Genomic DNA, 19,305 nt, shown 5'->3' with positions numbered 1-19,305 from the left:
TTTTTAACTGTAGGTTCTTCAATAGAGAACAAGCAACCTATAGAAAATCAGTGCCTATTTAGCAAACACATAAAGAAATCATCTAAAAGAGACAGTATCTGCATTTGTAGCAAGCTCTCTGCTGAGATGTCAAAGCTGAAGACGAGAGGCCCTTGGCCTAGGTATGCATGTGTGATAGGGCATTCTTGTCACTTGGACACTGTGTAACTTGGACACTTCAGCTCTTTACTAGCCTTGGGAATATACAAACTGAGCTCTTATATTGCAACTCTAAACGATGATACGTTTTCTACTACCGTAGAATACATCCACTGAAGAATGCTGTAACTGTTGCATTGTCATTCTGCTTGCTCTTCATGTGCCCCCACGAGTTACTAATTTCACTGCTAAAACACATGGATCCAAACTTTTATTAGGTAGCTGGCAAACCATGGATATCTTTTTCGGCCTGGCTTAATACCTCCCCCCCACAAACAAAACCAACAAACATACTCTCACTGTTTTGAGATATCAAAGGCTGCTAAACAAGACAAGATATTTGAACAAATCTTGGCGCTCTACTTTTACAGTGTGCTTGTTAAAATCAGAAAGAAAAAGCAGCTTAGATATTACAGTGGTAAGAATTAAACAAAAGTGTAGGCAGACAAATAATCTGTCCCGCACAAAACTTTACTCTGAAGACTGAAATTGTATCTGGCTTCAGTAACTGGCAGTTCTTAGGCTGAGACTCTGAAGAGTAAGGTTTCTTCCCCTTGTGCGTAAACATATATATCAATTGGAGAGGTGGCCAAGATGAGCAAATCCATAGGATAACTGTTATTACAGCAGTTAATAGAGCAAAGAAATACAAGGGAGATTTGGCAGAACTTTAAAGGGCATTGGGTACAGCATCAATGAAGTTAATGGAACCAAGGCAATTTATAAAATGTAGATACAGTCTGCTATAGATATATTGGGTAGGCTGTCTCCTCCTAGCACAGCACTTTGCTGTATGTATACTGTGGCATGAAATAAACATGCTTACTTTCAGCTGGATAGCTGAGTCATTTGTTGAATTCACTCTTGCAAGACCAAAAAGATTATACAAGTTAAAGCTCTAGGAATGCATTTACCTTGTCTTTGGAGCATAAATTTTCCAAAGTCTTTTCCATGTATATCACCTTGATAGGTAAAAACACCTCTTTCAAGCCCTGATGATACCTAGAATATGTTGAAACAGAAAAAAGGTTTCTGAAACAAACAAATAAGCATGTTTAGCCATTTGTTTTTCTGACTTAGAGTAGATATATGGAACCCAGATTTTCACTTTTATCCTTTAAAATATTAGTTAAGTTTCTATGCTTATACAATATTTATTATTTTAAGTTTGCAACAGTATTTAAAAAAGTTTCAAAATAACACACAGAATGACTTTAAAATATCTGATCCATATTGCTGTGTTTTAAAATTCTTCAACTGGCATACACATACTTGAATTAGTATATGGTTATACAAGTCCACTGAATTGTCAGATTTTAAATTTTTTTCCATAGAAAGCATCTGTCCTGGTTTCAGCCGGGATAGAGTTAATTTTCTTCCTAGTAGCTGGCATAGTGCTGTGTTTTGGATCTAGTATGAGAATAATGCTGATAACACGCTGATGGTTTAGTTGTTGCTGAGTACTGCTTATGCTAGTCAAGGACTTTTCAGCTTCCCATGCTCTGCCAGGTGCACAAGAAACTGGGAGGGGGCACAGCCAGAATAGTTGATGCAAACTGGCCAAAGGGGTATTCCATACCATATGACGTCATGCTCAGTATATAAAACTCGGGGGGGTTGACTTGGGGAGCAGCGATCGCTGCTCTGGAACTGGCTGGGTATTGGTCAGCGGGTGGTGAGCAATTGCATTGTGCATCACTTCCTTTGTATATATTATTATCATTATTATGTTATTATTATCATTACTATTTTATTTTATTTTAATTATTAAACTGTTCTTATCTCAACCCAGGAGTGTTTCTCACTCTTACTCCTCCGATTCTCTCCCCCATCCCACTGGGGCAGGAAGAGTGAGCGAGCGGCTGCTCAGTGCTCAGTTGCTGGCTGGGGTTAAACCATGACAGCATCATGAGGCACAAAGGAGAACTGCAAAGAGTAAAATAGCTCTCTTTTTCTTCAAGATTAAATGTAATTTTATTACAATGAACTATTTACCAAACCAAAACAAGGACAGTATTTCTAAAGGTAAAATTCCCACTCCCATCTAAGAAAACAAGGCAAAAACATGCCAAATGTGCTGATTCACTCCACCTTCCCCTTAGCAAACTAAAAATTCTAATGAGACTGTGGCAGATAGATGTTTGTATACATAATTTTGAAAAGAAAAATAATGTGATCTCTACACTGACATCAGTGTCTGATATAAAAAGTTGGATAGAGTTATATAGAAAAATCACAAATTACTTCAAACTTTAAATTCAGCAAGCTTTATCCATAGCAGTCTGCTTACTTACATAACCATCTAGTGCCCAGTTGTCATTTTCAAACTTGCTTACAAAAATGTCACTAGGTCCTTTAATCTGAAAAACTTTCAAGAGCAAATGGGCTTCTTCTTTCTTGTAAACACCTATTAACATAAAGGAGGAAACACATGCCTTTTAAACAATTTTTTCAACCAGATTGTTCAAATATCCTTTCACAGCTAAGAATATTGCTTTAGAACTAAAATATTTTGTAGAAAACATTCTGTAATAGCAGCATTTTATAACCTGGAAAAACCAAGATTTAAAGTGCTGTAATAACAGCTTCTTATTTTATCTTATTTTAATGATCTTTTTCCCACATCATATTTGATAACAGGATGCAAAGACAGTTTTGTACTGTTTACTTTTATATATAAATGGGCAGGAATATTTTTTTTTCACACAGTATTTCAATAATTCTGAATACAGATAGAATTCCTTGCTTGTAATTTCCTTGAACTCCAAAAAATTGGCTCACAACAGTATATTGCTATAGTAAATAGCAATAGAGCAGTGAAAGCAAATTTGCTATTTGGCAGCCAACTACAGAAATTCTCTCTGAACTCTTGACCTTAAAAGGTACTGATAGCTGAGAATGCTTTTGTCAAATATAACTATGATCAGAGGCTAAATCAGAACTTCACAGTCAGATTTGCAGAAAGGAATGCTCAATGTGGATTAAAAGATATAAATAATTTACTAAGTTATTTAATTATCTTTGCCTATTTTATGTTATGCCATTATCAAGACCATATTGTTTTAAAGCAGATATTAATCACTACTGAATAATGGAGCTTTTCAATGTTATAGTTCTTAAAATGTGTATATACACTTTGTCTGCCATTTCAGTGTTACTTGTGAGTTCAACACATCAATAATATCCAACAGCCTGCAAAGAAAAAACCCTATGTCAATATTTATTTGAAATATAAGGGGAAAACTAGATGGGTGACTGCATATAAATTTACTGAAATCTCTGCAGACCACTACATTAGGATGTTTCCTTTTGCAAAATAAGCAGAAAAAGATATTTAGGGAAAACATAAAGTTTTTGTTTCATTTTGTGTTTGGCAGAAAATGCAACAAAACTGAACAGATTAAAAAAATTAACAACTTTTTTAACACCAAATTCTGAACCTACCTGATAGTTTGAGTTGTATGTTGGATGCCTCAATGAATGTGACATTCACTTTGCTGCTTGTAGTATTGAACCAATCAACAGTCATAGTAGCAGGCTGTCTTTTTCCTAAATATTCATAAAACCCTTTCCACAGTGAATTTATAAAAAACACATCTGAGGGAACTAAACAAAAAGAAACAAAGAAAGAAGTAAACTACAGAAAAGTAGCAATCTTTCTAGCCATACTTATGTTCTTCATTTTCTCTGTTACAGCATCAATTCACTGTTCTAAGGAGGTATTATAGTACAACTTTTACAACAGTAAAGGCAATATATCTAATGACCTTTCCACACAATTGCCTGTAATATACTACACCTGTCTATTACAATATACATTCTTAAATAACCTCAAACTTCATAGCTTGTGTGCTTCAGTGAATGTACCTAGGCCATGAAGAATAATGGACTCTTCCCCTAAAGCACAGTAGCTTTAAGGTATGATAAAAAAAAGGAGAATAATATTCTGAAGTCAGGGATTCCTGGAAGGACATGCTGTCTTAGGCCATTCCTTTTGTATCATGAATCTATTAAAGCAGCACTGTGTGATTTTCAACTGAGAATCAACTGAATATTCAAATGAATTCACTGAATTCCAGATACAGTTTTTTATCAGTCATTTTTGAGACTCCTCATCTTTTCTGCATACAATATTATTGCACCTGTGAACAGTGAAGTGGCAGAGCAGGGAACTTTTTTGGTTTAAAATAAAGGTCTGTTTCTCAGAAACTGCAGTTTAAGTAATCTGAAGTAAAAACCTATAAAATGAAGCATGAATTATAAGAAGTATATGTATTTGGGTCATTTATTTGATATTTTTGGTATTTTTCCTCTATACAAATAAAAAATATTTACAGGTCATTAAATGTTTTGTTTAAAATATTTGATTAAATTGCCAACAGAGCAGAAAAAGTCTCTGTTATTCAACAGTATCTGCAATATTAACATTAATTAAAAAGGAAACATAGAAGAGAAAAAAAATTCTTAGGAGAAGATTTCATGTCAGACACATTTACAGGGTGCTACATTAAGCTGCGCCAGGGGAGGTTTAGGTTGGAAATTAGGAAAAATTTCTTTACGGAAATGGTAGTCAAACATTGGAACAGGCTGCCCAGAGAGGTGGTGGAGTCACCATCCCTGGAAGTGTTCAAAAAACGGGTAGATGTGGCACTTGGGGACATGGTTTAGTCTAGTCTACCCTTGATTGGCTTAGAGTAGACTTGGTAGTGTAGGTTAATGGTTGGACTGGATGATCTTAAAGGTCTTTTCCAACCTAAACGATTCTATGATTCTATGATTCTATGTCTTGAACATTCATTTCTCTCCTACACATTGCTATATTTCTCCCATGTACTTTGCTGTTATAAAATCTGTGGAAGTCTTCCTTCAAACACAACACTTAAATTAAACAAACAGTTAATTTGGCTGAAAGAGACCAACTATCCTCCTGGCCAGGTAGCACCCAGAGTTTCATGGCAGCTTCTGACAAGTAAAAATAGACATTTTTCCACTTAGTTCTAAGCTTTTTCTAGCATTACAATTTGAGAAGTAAAGCTTTAAGAATCAAAATAAAACTTCATAAAGAGAACTGTTTAACCAATCACATGATATCTTGACAAAATGACAGCCCTAGCAACTACTAAAATTCACCCATACTATCTATGACCACTACAAATGATGCTTGCTAAATAGCTAAAGACTGATATTAGAAGTGTTTCACACTCTTCTAACTAATCTCTTAAAGTAAATTATTGGATTTTTTGCTTTTTGTCAAAGTCTGAGCATGTGCAAAGGCAGCTGTCTATATTGAGGGAAATTATCAGTGTAGGTATCCTGTGTATCCATTTTGAATGAATTCCACGGATATTTCCTCCTCTGCCTAATCACTGATTGCAAAAATGAATCAAAAAGAAATCCAGGTCAATAATACCATATATTTCCAACAAAACATACTGACAAGGCAGTACATCTGATGACTGATTAGCTGTTGACTGTCTCTTAATCATATTATTACACTTCCTACTACACATTTCATAAAGAAGGAGGATGAAAACTTCTTCAGTGCCTTTTGCCTTCAAATTGTGCAACAGCCACAGGCACATGGTCAAGCTCAATGTGGCATGATTTCAAAACATCATTAGTATGTTGTCTGTACAGTAACTGGCTTCCACGTGAGTGGAGACCCACTATATAGCTTTGAGTACAACAGCTTCAAAGAATCTTAAGCACTCCCTTTCCAAAGCAAAACTCAGTGCAGGACTGGGGCTTTACACAAAGTAGCCTCAACTTAATACTAAAAATCTGGAGAATTACATTTCAATTGGTATCTCACAGTCCTTAAAATGCATATATTTTCTGCAGATATATGAATTCTGTAAAGGGTCTTTCAGACTCTTTTTCCTACGTATTTCTCATTGCTTTGCTACAATAGTGACATACAGTAAATTTGAAACGTGCATTTTAAAAATATGTTACAATTATTTTTATTTGTCTTTGGTTTTAATTAAAATTGTGTGTCTGAAGTTATTCTCATGAAGGTGAACATCTGGTATTACTGGTATGAACCTGACAGGCACTATGTAAGACTTTTATAAAGAAGCAGACATTGTATTTCTTTTGTCACATTCAACTTCTTCAGTATCTAGTTTTTCTAACCACTCTAACTGTCAATAATAGCTGTTAATCTTCACGAAATAGTACCATTGTCTCAGTATTTACAGAATTTACACTTGCTGCAGATGGACAGAATCAGTAGGGGAAGTAAATAACAAGATGTATTTCTGCTTCCCCAGTCATGTTTTTGTGAAAGGTTAAAATGCAAGTGCTGCAGTCCCATGGATGCTGCTGAGGAATTGGAGTGGCTCTGACACAATTCTGCTGAGCCCTTGCAATGTCCCTCCCTGTCTTTCCCACCCACTACGGGCAAATACAGAATGAGAAAAAAGAACTCGGTATTATTAGACTAATACTGCACCAACTGCGGATTCTCCTCAGAACGTGACAAATGAGGAAATCCATGGCTACTCATTAAAACAGCCGCTGAACTATTTTTGCAAGGACTATGCAAAGCATTGAGAACCATGGGAACCAGGCAGAGTACTGTAGTTCTTAAACTTCACGTGGGTATTGTAAGAATTCTTTAGTTGCAACTTATACACAATTACAATTTACGGTACTGTGAAAATGATAGTTACTATTGTTTATGAAAACACTGGCAAAAAAAAAAAAAGCAGTTTAATAAACAATAATAAACATAATTTTTATTCAGATATCCAAAGGTGGGAAATCAGAACATGAATCTATTCTGTTACAAAACCTCTAATTTAGCAACATTAGCTTCATCACATTTAAAATACAGATAGCAGCAAATGAAATTCTAGCAAAAGCCAAGATAACAAGATAAAGAAAATGGTCCGAAATAGTGTTCTATACTAAAGAGAATTCACAATTTTAAAAGACATAATAATAGTGCAGACTTGTTTTTTAAAAACAATTTAAAACTTTTCCTTGTTAATTACTGTAATTTGTTACACAGTTTCAGTTCTCTGCTTACTATTATTGCCATTTTCATTCATAACATTTCATTCCTTAAAAAAAATGCCTTTCAAATAGTACTTACTTATCAAAACTAGTTGTAAGTGACATGATGTGGTGTGAATTCATACTGATGCTCTGCATAGTGAATATATTTGGAAACTTGGTCTATATTTTAATTTGGCATTGAAACTTCAAACCTGTGTGGTAGCAGATTAATGTATACCTTAGGTGTTCAGTGAGGTGAATCCTCCAATAAAGGAAGACTGTATATTAATTATAATGAATGCACATTATATCCTGCTTTATTGTGAGTCTGTAGAAGTAATGCATTTGAGAAGAACACATTTATGGTTTCACCTGACACTCTCACTAATAAACTCACCAGGAAGGTTAATTATCAGCAGAAATACCTTTTTATCCCATCTACTCTACAGAGTCTTTCTGTGAACTGCCGTGAGTGTGAACCATTAATCTTATTTTCCCTGCAGCTTGCTAAAATTAAGAATATAAAGTTGCAAGCTCATTTGTTTGGCAAAACTCTACTCATTGTTAAATAAGTCAGTAAAAAAAAAAAAAATTAGGACCTTCATTTTCTGAAGATGATTTAAAAAAGGATCAAAGACTTCTTAGTTGTATATTTTGTCACTGGCAGGAGGAAAATGTTAACTGCACACATGTTCATCAGGAGACATGGAAAAGCAGCAGTAATATTTGCCTGCTGCTGGTGGTCCTGTCTTAGAGTACCTTGAAAGTTTCCATGAAATGAAGGCCATCAAAATTTCCAAAACTGGTTTTTGGGAATTTTTTTGTGGTTTCTTACAACACTTGCAATGTAAAGGGCAGAACTTTGACTGAACCCAATCCCTGCAATTATAGTCTACGCTCATTATAAGGCTCTCCATTATAGCAATCCCCCGATATAAAACTACTTCAAATCTGGGTTTTGTATATATATGCTTTATCTTTTTGGCTTGACAGGGTTTTTTGTGCAATCCACAAAATTGGTACTGTAGAAATTAAAAAAATGTTTGGGAAAGAGTTTCATAGAATAGGTTTTACATAGCACCTGTTATTATGAAAGACCTCAACATTTTTATTCCTTTGAAATGAGTAATAAAAAGTTAAAAATTGGAAATAGTTTTATTATCCATAACAATCTAGGGTGTAAATCAATTTAATTTATTTAGATCTAAAACTCTTCTTGTATACAAACCTGGAGTTTTAGTTATTGTTTCATTAACTTCTCTCACTCCTTTACCTACAAGTAAAAAGACAAATTATCATTTTCATGAACATTTTTTTTTTAAAAGAATGTGAAAACAATGCCTGATGGATGCAATCATGTCTTATCCAATAGACCCATATTTAAAAGAGAAACAACTGGTCTTGAATACTTTGCATGTTCAAACCTATATAATTACACAAAACTATCAGAAAATAATTTAGGTAAACAACATTTTTACTGTGGAAAGTTATCTGGCTATCCAATTTCATACATTTAGGCCTAAATTTTTATATCAGTCCCAGTGCTATAAAAGAGAGCCTTATAGAGGGGACAAATACTATATCTAATTATGAATAATAATATATTAAATATAGTAAAAATTGTGTTAATAAAGACTGATACATTTATGACACAAACCAGCAAAAGCCAGATAGCTGAATTAACATGACAAGATCAGATATCATGGGAAAGTGTCACAGCCAGTGTAATTTGCTATATTTCTGGCACACTCAGCAGAGTTATGTCCATTGACCCCAGATCAAGTTCTGGTCTCATATCATTAGTCACTTCAAAAAGGTTAATGTCCCATAGAAATATTTGGTCTTACATGTTTTTTTTTTTCTTTAGGAGCAGAAATTTACTGATTAGACTGATCAAATGGTAAGAAAGCACAAAGAATGTGGGGTACTCAAGGAGTATTATACCTAAAGACTGTAAACCAATAAAAAAAAAGAATTCTTGCTTATAGAAACCTTTTCTGTATTTTATCTTCAATTAAAAAAAAAAGAAAATTAACAAAAATCCTATAAGAACATTATCTCAAATTATTACTTATATAGTACCCAAGAAAAATCACCCTTTAGGGAACTAGAATAAGAAGATAAAATTTTATGTGTAGATACGTGTCTTGACAATGTTGAAACAAAGAAGTCTAGCCATACATTAATGAAAAATCAAATATTGTTCAAACATCAAATCTATTTAGCATTGTTTGACATTTTAGAATTAAAAACTTTGTTGAAAACGTCTTTCCCATGCCATCTGACTATTTTTCCTTTATTCATATTCTAAATATAGTTTTGTTTTATTTTTCTGATTGGGAACTTATGGCCATGTTTATTGACATGTGAAGAGCAAATTTAACCCTCATAACTATATACTTAGAGCTACTCCAGCAAAACTATATGAAATTTACATGGATATAAATAAAACTGGAATCTGGTGAAAGATGTATTTATTTTTTTATTTTATTGTTAACTTTTATTTTAGAATATTTTCTTAGACAAAAAGCATACCTGAATTAATATAAAAGCCAAGCTATGAAATAACTTTCTTTGTTCCTAATAGAAATTCATACATTAAACACTGAATACATTGAAATACTCTTTAAAACTGTGACATAAAGATAAATATAGTTAAAACTAATACTTTATATTGTTTAGGTTTTGTTTACTGTTGTTAGGGGTAAACTTATATATGTGTGCCTGTGCATCTACACACAGATATCCAAATGTTTTCCTCTACAAGTTCTAGATGCTATGCTCACTTTGATTTTCTTACTGTTTCTTTCACAAAGTAAAAGCTGTTGTGTCATATGCGTTTTTAAATAGCAAGGGAAAAAATTTAATCATTCTATATAAAATAAAAACGTCAGGGGAAATGAAATCCAATCAAGTAGGGCCCAACATATCACTTGAGTGATGACTTACTTTTACAAATAGGTGATTTTCCTGTCCATTTCATATCTGGTTTACATGTCCGATGCTCTGATCCACCAGCAAGAAAAAATCCTGGCTGACAGGTATATACCAAAGTATACCCTAAAGTAGGAAGATCTATTGCTTTCACATCTACATGTGCCGGCGTCTCTGGCTGCCTACAAGCATGAGCTGCAAAGGTTTTTTTAGAGTTAGAAAAAGTGGTTGTAAACAGTTTCCATAGCATTAGAGTACGTAATTTGAAATAAATGTGTGCCAAGTTATTCCCTTTCATTGTGTAAACTTTGTACACCTTTTAGAAATATCAAGTAGCTATTACTTGTAAAAGTAACACTCTGAGTATATACATATATTATTGCGGGAAGATGGAAATTATAGTATCACATATTTTTAAACAATACACCAAAATTAAATCATGATAGCAAACAGAAAAGAGTTAAAATGAAGGGAAGCACAGGCCATTGTACATGGTGCAATGATTGGTCCTGTGAATTATTGCACTGTCACAGCTTCGAGCCTTGCTTCCACTCAATGTTTTACAGAGCCTTGAAAATTACAGAGTGGTTATTGTGCTAAATAAATTCATTATAAATTCTAATTGAAATAAAGGTTCCATAGGAAGGCTTTGTCATAATACATTGATTATAACAGATATAGTTGCTCAGTATGCTTCTTTCTCTGTACTCCATGGTGTTCATTTATAACAACCCAAAGATAATTTGAAATAGGATAAGAATCTAAGGTGATTCTAATGAATTACTGTTACCTTAGATCAGTATATTTTAATACAATAGTTATTTGATGTCCTCCAATCCATACAGAACTATAAATACACTAATAATTTGCATACCCATGCATAGCCCAGAAAAGATGAATTTTGCTGAGTTCTAGTTTATCATTCACAAAATACTAGCCAACAAATTAACCCCATACATACTTCAGGCCACCTTCTGTTCTCTATTAATCCAACACACACAAAACCCCTAGATTAATTTAATGCAGCTAATGCAGTGGGTTAATGAGGACAAACATTTTTGAGTAAAACGGATGGAATTATTGTGAACTTCATGAAAAAGATCTGAAAAATCTTATTTCAAATTAATATCCCAAATACATCTTTGGTCTTGGAATAGGAAACAAAAAACATTTAAAAATACTGTTTTAAATAAACTTGCTTTTTTGTAGCATATAATTTACTATGAATTTCCACATGCATCACTTTGTAAATCTTTTAAAATTGCACAATATTCTATCTCATTGGATAAGAAACGAGACTTACGAATGCATTCAGACTGTATGCCACTCCAAGTTAAGTTAGCAAGACAAGAACGGGTGGTAGATCCCTGAATATGATAACCTTTTCTGCATCTGAAAAAGACTGTGCTCCCAACCTAAGGATCAAAACAGAATGTTAGATAAAAGAGGTATCCATCATGTGTAGTCAGATATCAAGACAGCGAATAAGCTACGAGAGAGATTTTTAAAAAAATAAAAATGTCCTCTTTTTACAGTTTCTAGAGTGAAACTTTTTTTTATGAGATGAAAAGTTTCCACGGTTGATCTTTTTTAACCTTATTTGAAAGCAGTAAGTGAAAAAATATTGACAAGGCCGTGCACATGGAAAAGAATGACACTCATATATTTCAGCTTATTAGTTTGTCAGCATGACAGAAGAAAACTAGATGACTATGATGTGTCTCTTTCCTGTACATCACTGCATGTATTTCAATAGAACTTGACCATAAAGTCTGTTTCAAAGGTTTCTCATTGTGTCACTTGGTCAACTAAAAATGTTTTTTAAGAGGAAAAAGGAAAAATAAAAAACCTATGAAGAACTGTTCCATCCACAAATAAATTCACTAGAGAAAACTCCAGACCACAATTCCTTACACTGCATTTGTTACTATAAACTACCTGAGTTTTATGTGAGATGTTCAACTAGCAGAGTGATGTTATGGAAAACCTTCCTATGGTCAACTGTAATATGACCTTTCTCAGAACAAAAGGTAAAGTAACTGAGAAAACTCTCTTTAGAATTCTGCTGAGAATAGAAAAGCATGAAAACTGGATACAAAATTGCAAGTGATGAAGAATTTTCCTAACATACAAGAGACAGATTGTGTGGAAAGTTCTAGTAAAATGCACTTATTGATGGTATTGATAAAAGTAACCAGAATACAACTCCAGGCCAAGATATTTAAGGATGCAGGACTGACCAGTAAAACATTGTTTTCATTTGAGATAGAACATCTTGGCCATAAATATGATTGGATGAAATGAAAAAAAACTGCACATAAATTAGTATTATTTAAAATTATCTTACTTAATTATAAAGTGACATATCACATGGACAAGAGCGAGTAAGTTACAAATGACTAGTGATCAATGTGTATTAATAAAGTAGCTTGCAGGTATATAAATGCAGATAGCTCTACACTGCAAACTCACAGAAGGACTTCAACAGACATTAAAAATGGGCAGTTATCTTCAAAAGTGCCTACTTGTTAACTATATACTCAGTTACATAAAAACAGATTATCATGATAGATGTTCAGGAAATGAAGCACCATTTCTTCCTGAAGTGGCTTGGGAAATTCACTGGTATTTTTAAAGGTCAAATTACCACTATGGCTTTGTAGACTTATCTATTTATAACCATTTTTAAACATATGCATCTCTTTATCTTGACAAGAACACACAGCATGTCTGCAGTAAAGACCAGAACAGAATGTAGCTGGTCTTGACTCTAAGTCATCTTACTTCTTGTGAAATTGCCAATTCTGGCACCAGTAAGTAATGATAAGCTGCAAATATTTCCTCACTGATCCAAAAGACCAAGGAAAAAAAATAATGTCTAGGTTCAAGGTAGTTACAGAATTATATTTCTTTCTCATTTTACAGGTGAAAGTAAAAATAAAAGCAATGCACTCTTTGTATAATACTTGGATGAAAAGCTTTGGAGGCATTTGTAACAGTCACAGCACAGTGAAGCACAAAAGGCACAAAATGAATGGGGCAAGATAGGATGCTGGTAGGGGAAAGCTCTTCAAAGGACTGCTGCCTGTCATGACACCTTTCTGAAATGAGGAAAGACTGTTAAAACCAATTTCTAGAAGCCTGGCTAAGTCATACAAACAGGAAGAACTAGTAATCACATATACCAATATACTAATAATACTAGTAATACTAATAATACTAATCACATATACACTAGTAAATGGAGAGAAGTCTACATCTTGTTGTACCAGATAGTGATCTGACAGTGAAAGCACATTGTATTGGTTTTGCGTGGCAAGATTTTGGTAGCAGGGAGACTACAGGGGTGGCTTCTGTGAGAAGCTGCTAGAAGCTTCCCCCACGTCCAACGGAGCCAATGCCAGCTGGCTCCAAGACAGACCCGCCGCTGGCCAAGGCCGAGCCCATCAGCGACGGTCATGGTGCCTCTGGGATAACTTGTTTAAGAAGGGGAAAAAAACCTGTGCAACAGCAACTGCAGCAGTCAGAAGAGAGAACTGAGAATATGTGAGAGAAACAACTACGCAAACACCAAGGTCAGTGAAGAAGGAGCAGCAGAAACATCATCTGATGAACTAACAGCAACCCCCATTCCCCATCTCCCTGTGCTGCTCGGGGGGAGGAGCTAGATAATTTGGGAGTGAAGTTAAGCCCAGGAAGAAGGGAAGGGTGGGGGGAAGGTGTTTTAAGATTTAGTTTTTCTCATTATCTTACTCTGTTTAGATTGGTAATAAATTAAATTAATTTTTTCCCTAATTCGTTTGTTTTGCCTGTGATGGTAATTGGTGAATAATCTCTCCGTGTCCTTATCTCGACCCACGTGCCTTTCGTTATATTTTCTCTCCCCTGTCCAGCTGAGGAGGGGGAGTGATAGAGTGGCTTTGGTGGGCACCTGGTGTCTAGCCAGGGTCAACCCACCACACACATACTTGAGAAAGACTAAATACAGAACAGGTGAAGACCTACTATTGCCTCTAGAGTGAGGTGAAAGAGAAGGGAAAATTAGCCGTCATGTTCAACAGACATGAGAACAGCGAATTGGCCAGTACAATTCTGATATTAAAGGCAACTTGTGAGGCAGGTGAAAGGGGGAGATAAAGAAAAACCGAACCCCTGATCAAATTAGATGCCAAAATTAAAGTTGCTTTTGAAGTGATGATGGGGACAGGTATAGGGTCAAGATGCGACGACAGAAAGGCAACTGAACCTATTACTAGAAGAAGAACCACCTCAGGAGTGAGGCCAGAAGATGTGGCTAGGGGAGAAGTGCCTGGGCATCCGTCAGCCAGGCAGGAGCAGAAGGTGAAGAAAAGAGCTGACAGCCACAGCAAAAACAGGCAGCACAATTGCAGGAGAGGGAGAGTACAAATAACCAGAGGAACTTACAGAAAGGATTTTTTGAAGGACAGTTCTACTAACTTGATCGAAATACCATGTGGCACACTGCCTTAGGTTCAAAAATAAGCAGGAAACCGAAACAGAACATATTTTAGATTCCAGTCACAAGTATTTATACCTGAAGGATATATCCACATGAGGTTAATCAGTCTATATAATGACTGTGGATTGGTCATAGCTGCATCTACTTTTATTTCCTCAGTCACTTTTCTGACTGTCATTTGGTAAACTAGCAACCTGTGAGGAATTTGGAAATTATAGAAAGGACATTCTTCACAGAGAACCTGGATCCAACATACAGAATAATTTTATCTTCTCTGACTGAATAAAATGTAACACGAATTGTTCATTTAGTAAAGCTACTTGCTGACTTTTTGGTCAAGGACTATGTGGCCTTTGGATCAGACAGGTCTTTGGTTGTTAGGTATTTACTGGCTATTCATCAATGTATGAAAGAATTATGATCATAAAGCAAATTAATTATATCATGTCATATCATATTAGGTAATCAATTTATAAATAGACCTCTTTACTGAAGTCTCCTAAAGGATTGAACACATGATATATTGCAAGGTTAGGAGTTCTTTCTTTAAGCTGTATGTTAAAAAAAAAGCTTGGAATGAAGCATGAGTTTTTATTAAAAAGGAGCAGAAATTTCCTAAGGTTTACATCAGACATTTAAGCCTACAGATAATTTATTATATTTGTAATTATTAAATGCATCTTCATTTTAAAAAGCTAATGAATATAAGAATTACCTCATAACCTCTGGAACTGTTTTGTATTCCAAAATGTGGAGTACCAGGATCTGTACATGTATTGTGAGCTGGATCTAATGTAAAATATGAAACACAACAGATGTTATTATGGCATGGAAAAAATAGTCTAAAACTGTTTGCAAAGATCAAGTCATTTCATCAATGTCAAGTGACAACAAGAATTGAATTTTTAATGGAATGTGTGTATTTCTATATATTAAATTTGTATTTCCAATTAAATTTCCAAGATACATCACAGTGCTTTGTTTCAGTACATTGCCATTATTTAAGGGTATTTTTTGCCGGTATCTTTGGCAGTGTAGACAGTAGAGTTAAGATTGCATTAATTTTTGCTAAGCTTATCCTTTTAAACCTTTTTGAATACATAGTATATCCCACTATTCACAATGCAGATGGAACATATAGGGTAATCATCTTCTCTTCTTTCCCAATGAACAGCTGAATGATTAAGGTAGATTTCCAAAAAAAAAAAACCCAACCCCCCAAAAAAAACTAAACACAAACCCAACCTGTTTTCTTATACCAAGTAAAATACTTAATTTTATCATAGAATTTTTTCTATGTCACCAAGAAAACAAAAGTTTCAAATGGACTACTACCTCAGTTGATGGTGAATGAAAAGACAATCCCCCCACAAAAAAAGGTACGCCAACAAGGTATAACTATATAATATAAGAACCATATAATTATATGATGAACAGTTTCATGCGTGTAATTTAAAGCAGCCTGAAACTATCTTTGATTTAGTGATGTCCACTTCACATTCTGATGGTTTATTTGCTTTGGGGTTGCCCAGTCACATCCACCAGGTAGACAGCACAGGACTTGATCTGATGGATCTTTGCTACGTGATTCTCTCTTGGCAACCAAGTCTGCTTTTGTGCTGACACTGCATTACAAAGAACGCAACCCGGGACTATATTTCATCTGTCAGCATTTTTAGTTTTCTACAGAAGGAAAACTGAACTTATCACAATAATGTGACATGTCATTTCACTCTTGGCCAACTTCCATTTTCAATGTTGACCATCAGTAGAGCATAACAATTCAACTGGACTGATATTTACCAAAGGCTTCAAAACTTAGGTGGATGTTGACCTAATGTGCGAGAATAAAAACACTCCTGACCTTGAGATGCTTGAACAGCTCCATAACTTTTTACAAATTATCATCAGCTGGAAAGCCATTGCAAATAATAGACACATGAAGCTGAATTGACTTTTTAAGATATGTCTCATCTGAAGAAACAGTGGGGAAAAAAGGAAGACTTCTCAAAGTATTTTAAGGGAATTATGAATATCCAGATATAGAAAAGCTCGCCATCATGTGCCATCATATGGTACTGCTAGGCATAATTCTAGGTATTGTTCACGGATCTTAATTTTCAAATTGCTTAACAATGTTATCTGTAAATATTTTAGATGGTCTAATATTTTCTTTTTACAATAACATAAAAAATATGATGTAAAAGAAAAGCTTATGTCTTTGATGTATAATTTTTCATGTACTTCTATATTATGCTCTAGAAAATATAAATAGACAAATACGTTTTCAAATTTGATTCTTCACAATAGACCTGAGATTTAGCTTTTGTAAACTTTCTTGCCTTTGTTACAAAAAGTAGATGTAAGATGGATTTCCCAGTTCATAAAAACTATGGACAGAAGGAATTTTGAATTCACATTAAAAAATTATATTGAGTCTTAATGTCTTAATTTACAAATACAGGCTGCTTTCAACAATCATGTTTGCCACCTTTTCCCAGAGTGCCCACCCCAGCTCTTCCACATAGCCAATATCTCAGCCACACCAAAATACATAAATGGGCTACAGTCTATATCTGAATGTGTTTGTTTAGAAATATCAACAAGGATTTTTCTATTATAACACCAAAATAATTTTCTCTAACAAGTCGCCCCAAGCTGCATCAAATACTGATGTCAGTGGGAGTTACAGGTGTCCACCAGGTCTCTCAGCTAGTCTGAGTATGTAACGTGCTAAAAGCCTATCAGTTGCACATCAGTCAATGAGAAACTGATAATACTTGGCAGTTTATGAGAATTTCAAAAGATCAGACACAGTATGTTTCACTCTTTTGAGCTGTACAAACCACTTTCACAAAGTCCAAAAAGCTTTTTGATTTAGGATTGATTCTGACAAATGTCTTTAACTCTCCAGTAACAGAATCTAGTCTTTAATACGCCAAAGTCTTCTGCGTATCTAAAAGATTCTAAAAATAGATGGAACAAATTTATGTGCTTGCACTTATTGACATTCTGCATTTCCAGCAGACAAGCAATCATGTAAATTTACAAATGACTTCATATGTGATTGTGTTTATCCTAAAAATTTGTACTCAAAATATAACCTTATTTATCTAGTTCTTTTTATATTACACAGACGTTTTCTATATTTGGAAAGCTAACTGCTAGATTTATGATAGGGTAATAGTTTATCAAGAATATTCTCAGTAGAAACAGCATAAGTAGTGACAGTTATTACCAATGCATGTTGGCTGAATTCCACTCCAAGTACCATCTGCTTGACAGAATCTTCTTGAAGAGCCTATCAGAATGAAAGGGGGTCTACACTGAAAGCTAACTTCAGATCTGTAGGTGAAACTTTTTCCATTGAGGTGTCCTTCTGCTGGAGTACCAGGATCACCACAAAACACAGCTAATAGATAAAAAAGGAAAGGAAAAAAAAGTTATTAAATACTGCACATGCTTCAACTGAAGTCTTCTACATTGTTTTATGTGCAAGTTAGGCATACTGAATATAAGTACAAATGCTATGTTCATTTATCTGTGTAGAATTGTAGCTCCGATAAATTCTTGACAGCAATTTAAAATTAATCATCACTGTTATAGTTATTATAAGTATAAAACTTAACCTGGAAAAATAGACCTTTTAATTGAGACACTTAAATGCTGATTAGATTTGGATGACAAAGTAATCTCAAAATAGACAATGTTTTATTGTAATGCTTCAAAATGCATCCAGTTTTCACATCAGTCACCCTCAGATGAGTACGCTGGATATTTTTGCCCTAATTAAGTAAAAGGAAAAATGTTTGTCAGAGTCCTGATAAGATTTCAAGCACTGAAAGAGGTGAGTTGACAGATTTAGAAGAAGCTGAAAAACAAATACAAACAAGATATGAGGCTATATACTCGCCCTCAGGAAAGAGAAAAGAATTTAGAAAGGAGAGAAAGGCTATGAACTTAAGGGTTAGGATCCTTATTTTCACCTGTTACTGGAAATGAAAACAGGGAAGAAAAAAGGAAAAGTATACACGAATATTTTAATCATGCTCACTACAAGTCAAATTCAGAACATTCAAAAAGATTATCAGTAAGGCAAATGGTGACAGGTCCAATTAGGTAATAAGATGTAGGTGACTGTTGGGGAAAGAAGACCATGACCTTAAGAGGACACAACCACTCAATTTCATAATGAGGTATGCTTTTTGGAAGAAGGAGGGAGAATCCTGCAGTAGTCCATATATCACCTGATCTGGCTGAGTTTTTTTAAAAAGGTGAGAATCTGTAGCCTGAAACAACTGATTGTAGCCTGAGAAAACTGATTGTAGCTTTGGTGAAGCCCAACACAATTGTACCCTGAAAACTTACGCAAACATTGTGGGATGTCTCCCCGCCAAATTCCTCGACCCTCACAGGAGAGAATAGCTGTGTTAGATAGCTGATAGCCTTCTGCACAGCTGTAACTCACACTGGCACCCCAGCGATAATCAGATCCTTCCACTTTCCCGTAAAGTACTGGTGGAGGGGGGCCACAGGTAATAGCTGTATCACAAAAAGAAAAGTTATAATTTCAAGACTTTACAGGGTTTAGGAGAATGCAACATAATATTTATTCATATTTTCGAAACTAAAAAAAAAGTATTTCACGCTGTTCAGTTCCAACAAAACATTCCTGTGTTGACAAAGCAGCA

The 19,305-nt window shown here is 34.6% G+C and overlaps 1 protein-coding gene across 1 annotated transcript in view; it reads right to left on the bottom strand.

The window, feature by feature from the left end:
* The window catches only part of CSMD1 (CUB and Sushi multiple domains 1), a 1,273,929-nt gene that overhangs the window by 11,488 nt on the left and 1,243,136 nt on the right, over positions 1-19,305 (bottom strand). The window contains exons 60-68 of the mRNA XM_075708500.1: positions 18,983-19,156; positions 17,853-18,026; positions 15,330-15,403; positions 11,438-11,549; positions 10,150-10,329; positions 8,429-8,473; positions 3,643-3,804; positions 2,493-2,605; positions 1,113-1,200 (exon numbers count right to left, since the gene is read on the bottom strand). Coding sequence (XP_075564615.1) covers positions 1,113-1,200; positions 2,493-2,605; positions 3,643-3,804; positions 8,429-8,473; positions 10,150-10,329; positions 11,438-11,549; positions 15,330-15,403; positions 17,853-18,026; positions 18,983-19,156 — 1,122 coding nt within the window. The remainder of the gene's footprint in view (positions 1-1,112; positions 1,201-2,492; positions 2,606-3,642; positions 3,805-8,428; positions 8,474-10,149; positions 10,330-11,437; positions 11,550-15,329; positions 15,404-17,852; positions 18,027-18,982; positions 19,157-19,305) is intronic.

This window comes from Pelecanus crispus, chromosome 3 (assembly GCF_030463565.1).
Source record: "Pelecanus crispus isolate bPelCri1 chromosome 3, bPelCri1.pri, whole genome shotgun sequence".
Classification (NCBI taxonomy): Eukaryota; Metazoa; Chordata; class Aves; order Pelecaniformes; family Pelecanidae; genus Pelecanus; species Pelecanus crispus.
The sequence above is the reverse complement of the archived record's forward strand: the minus strand, read 5'-3'. Positions and strand labels throughout refer to the sequence as shown.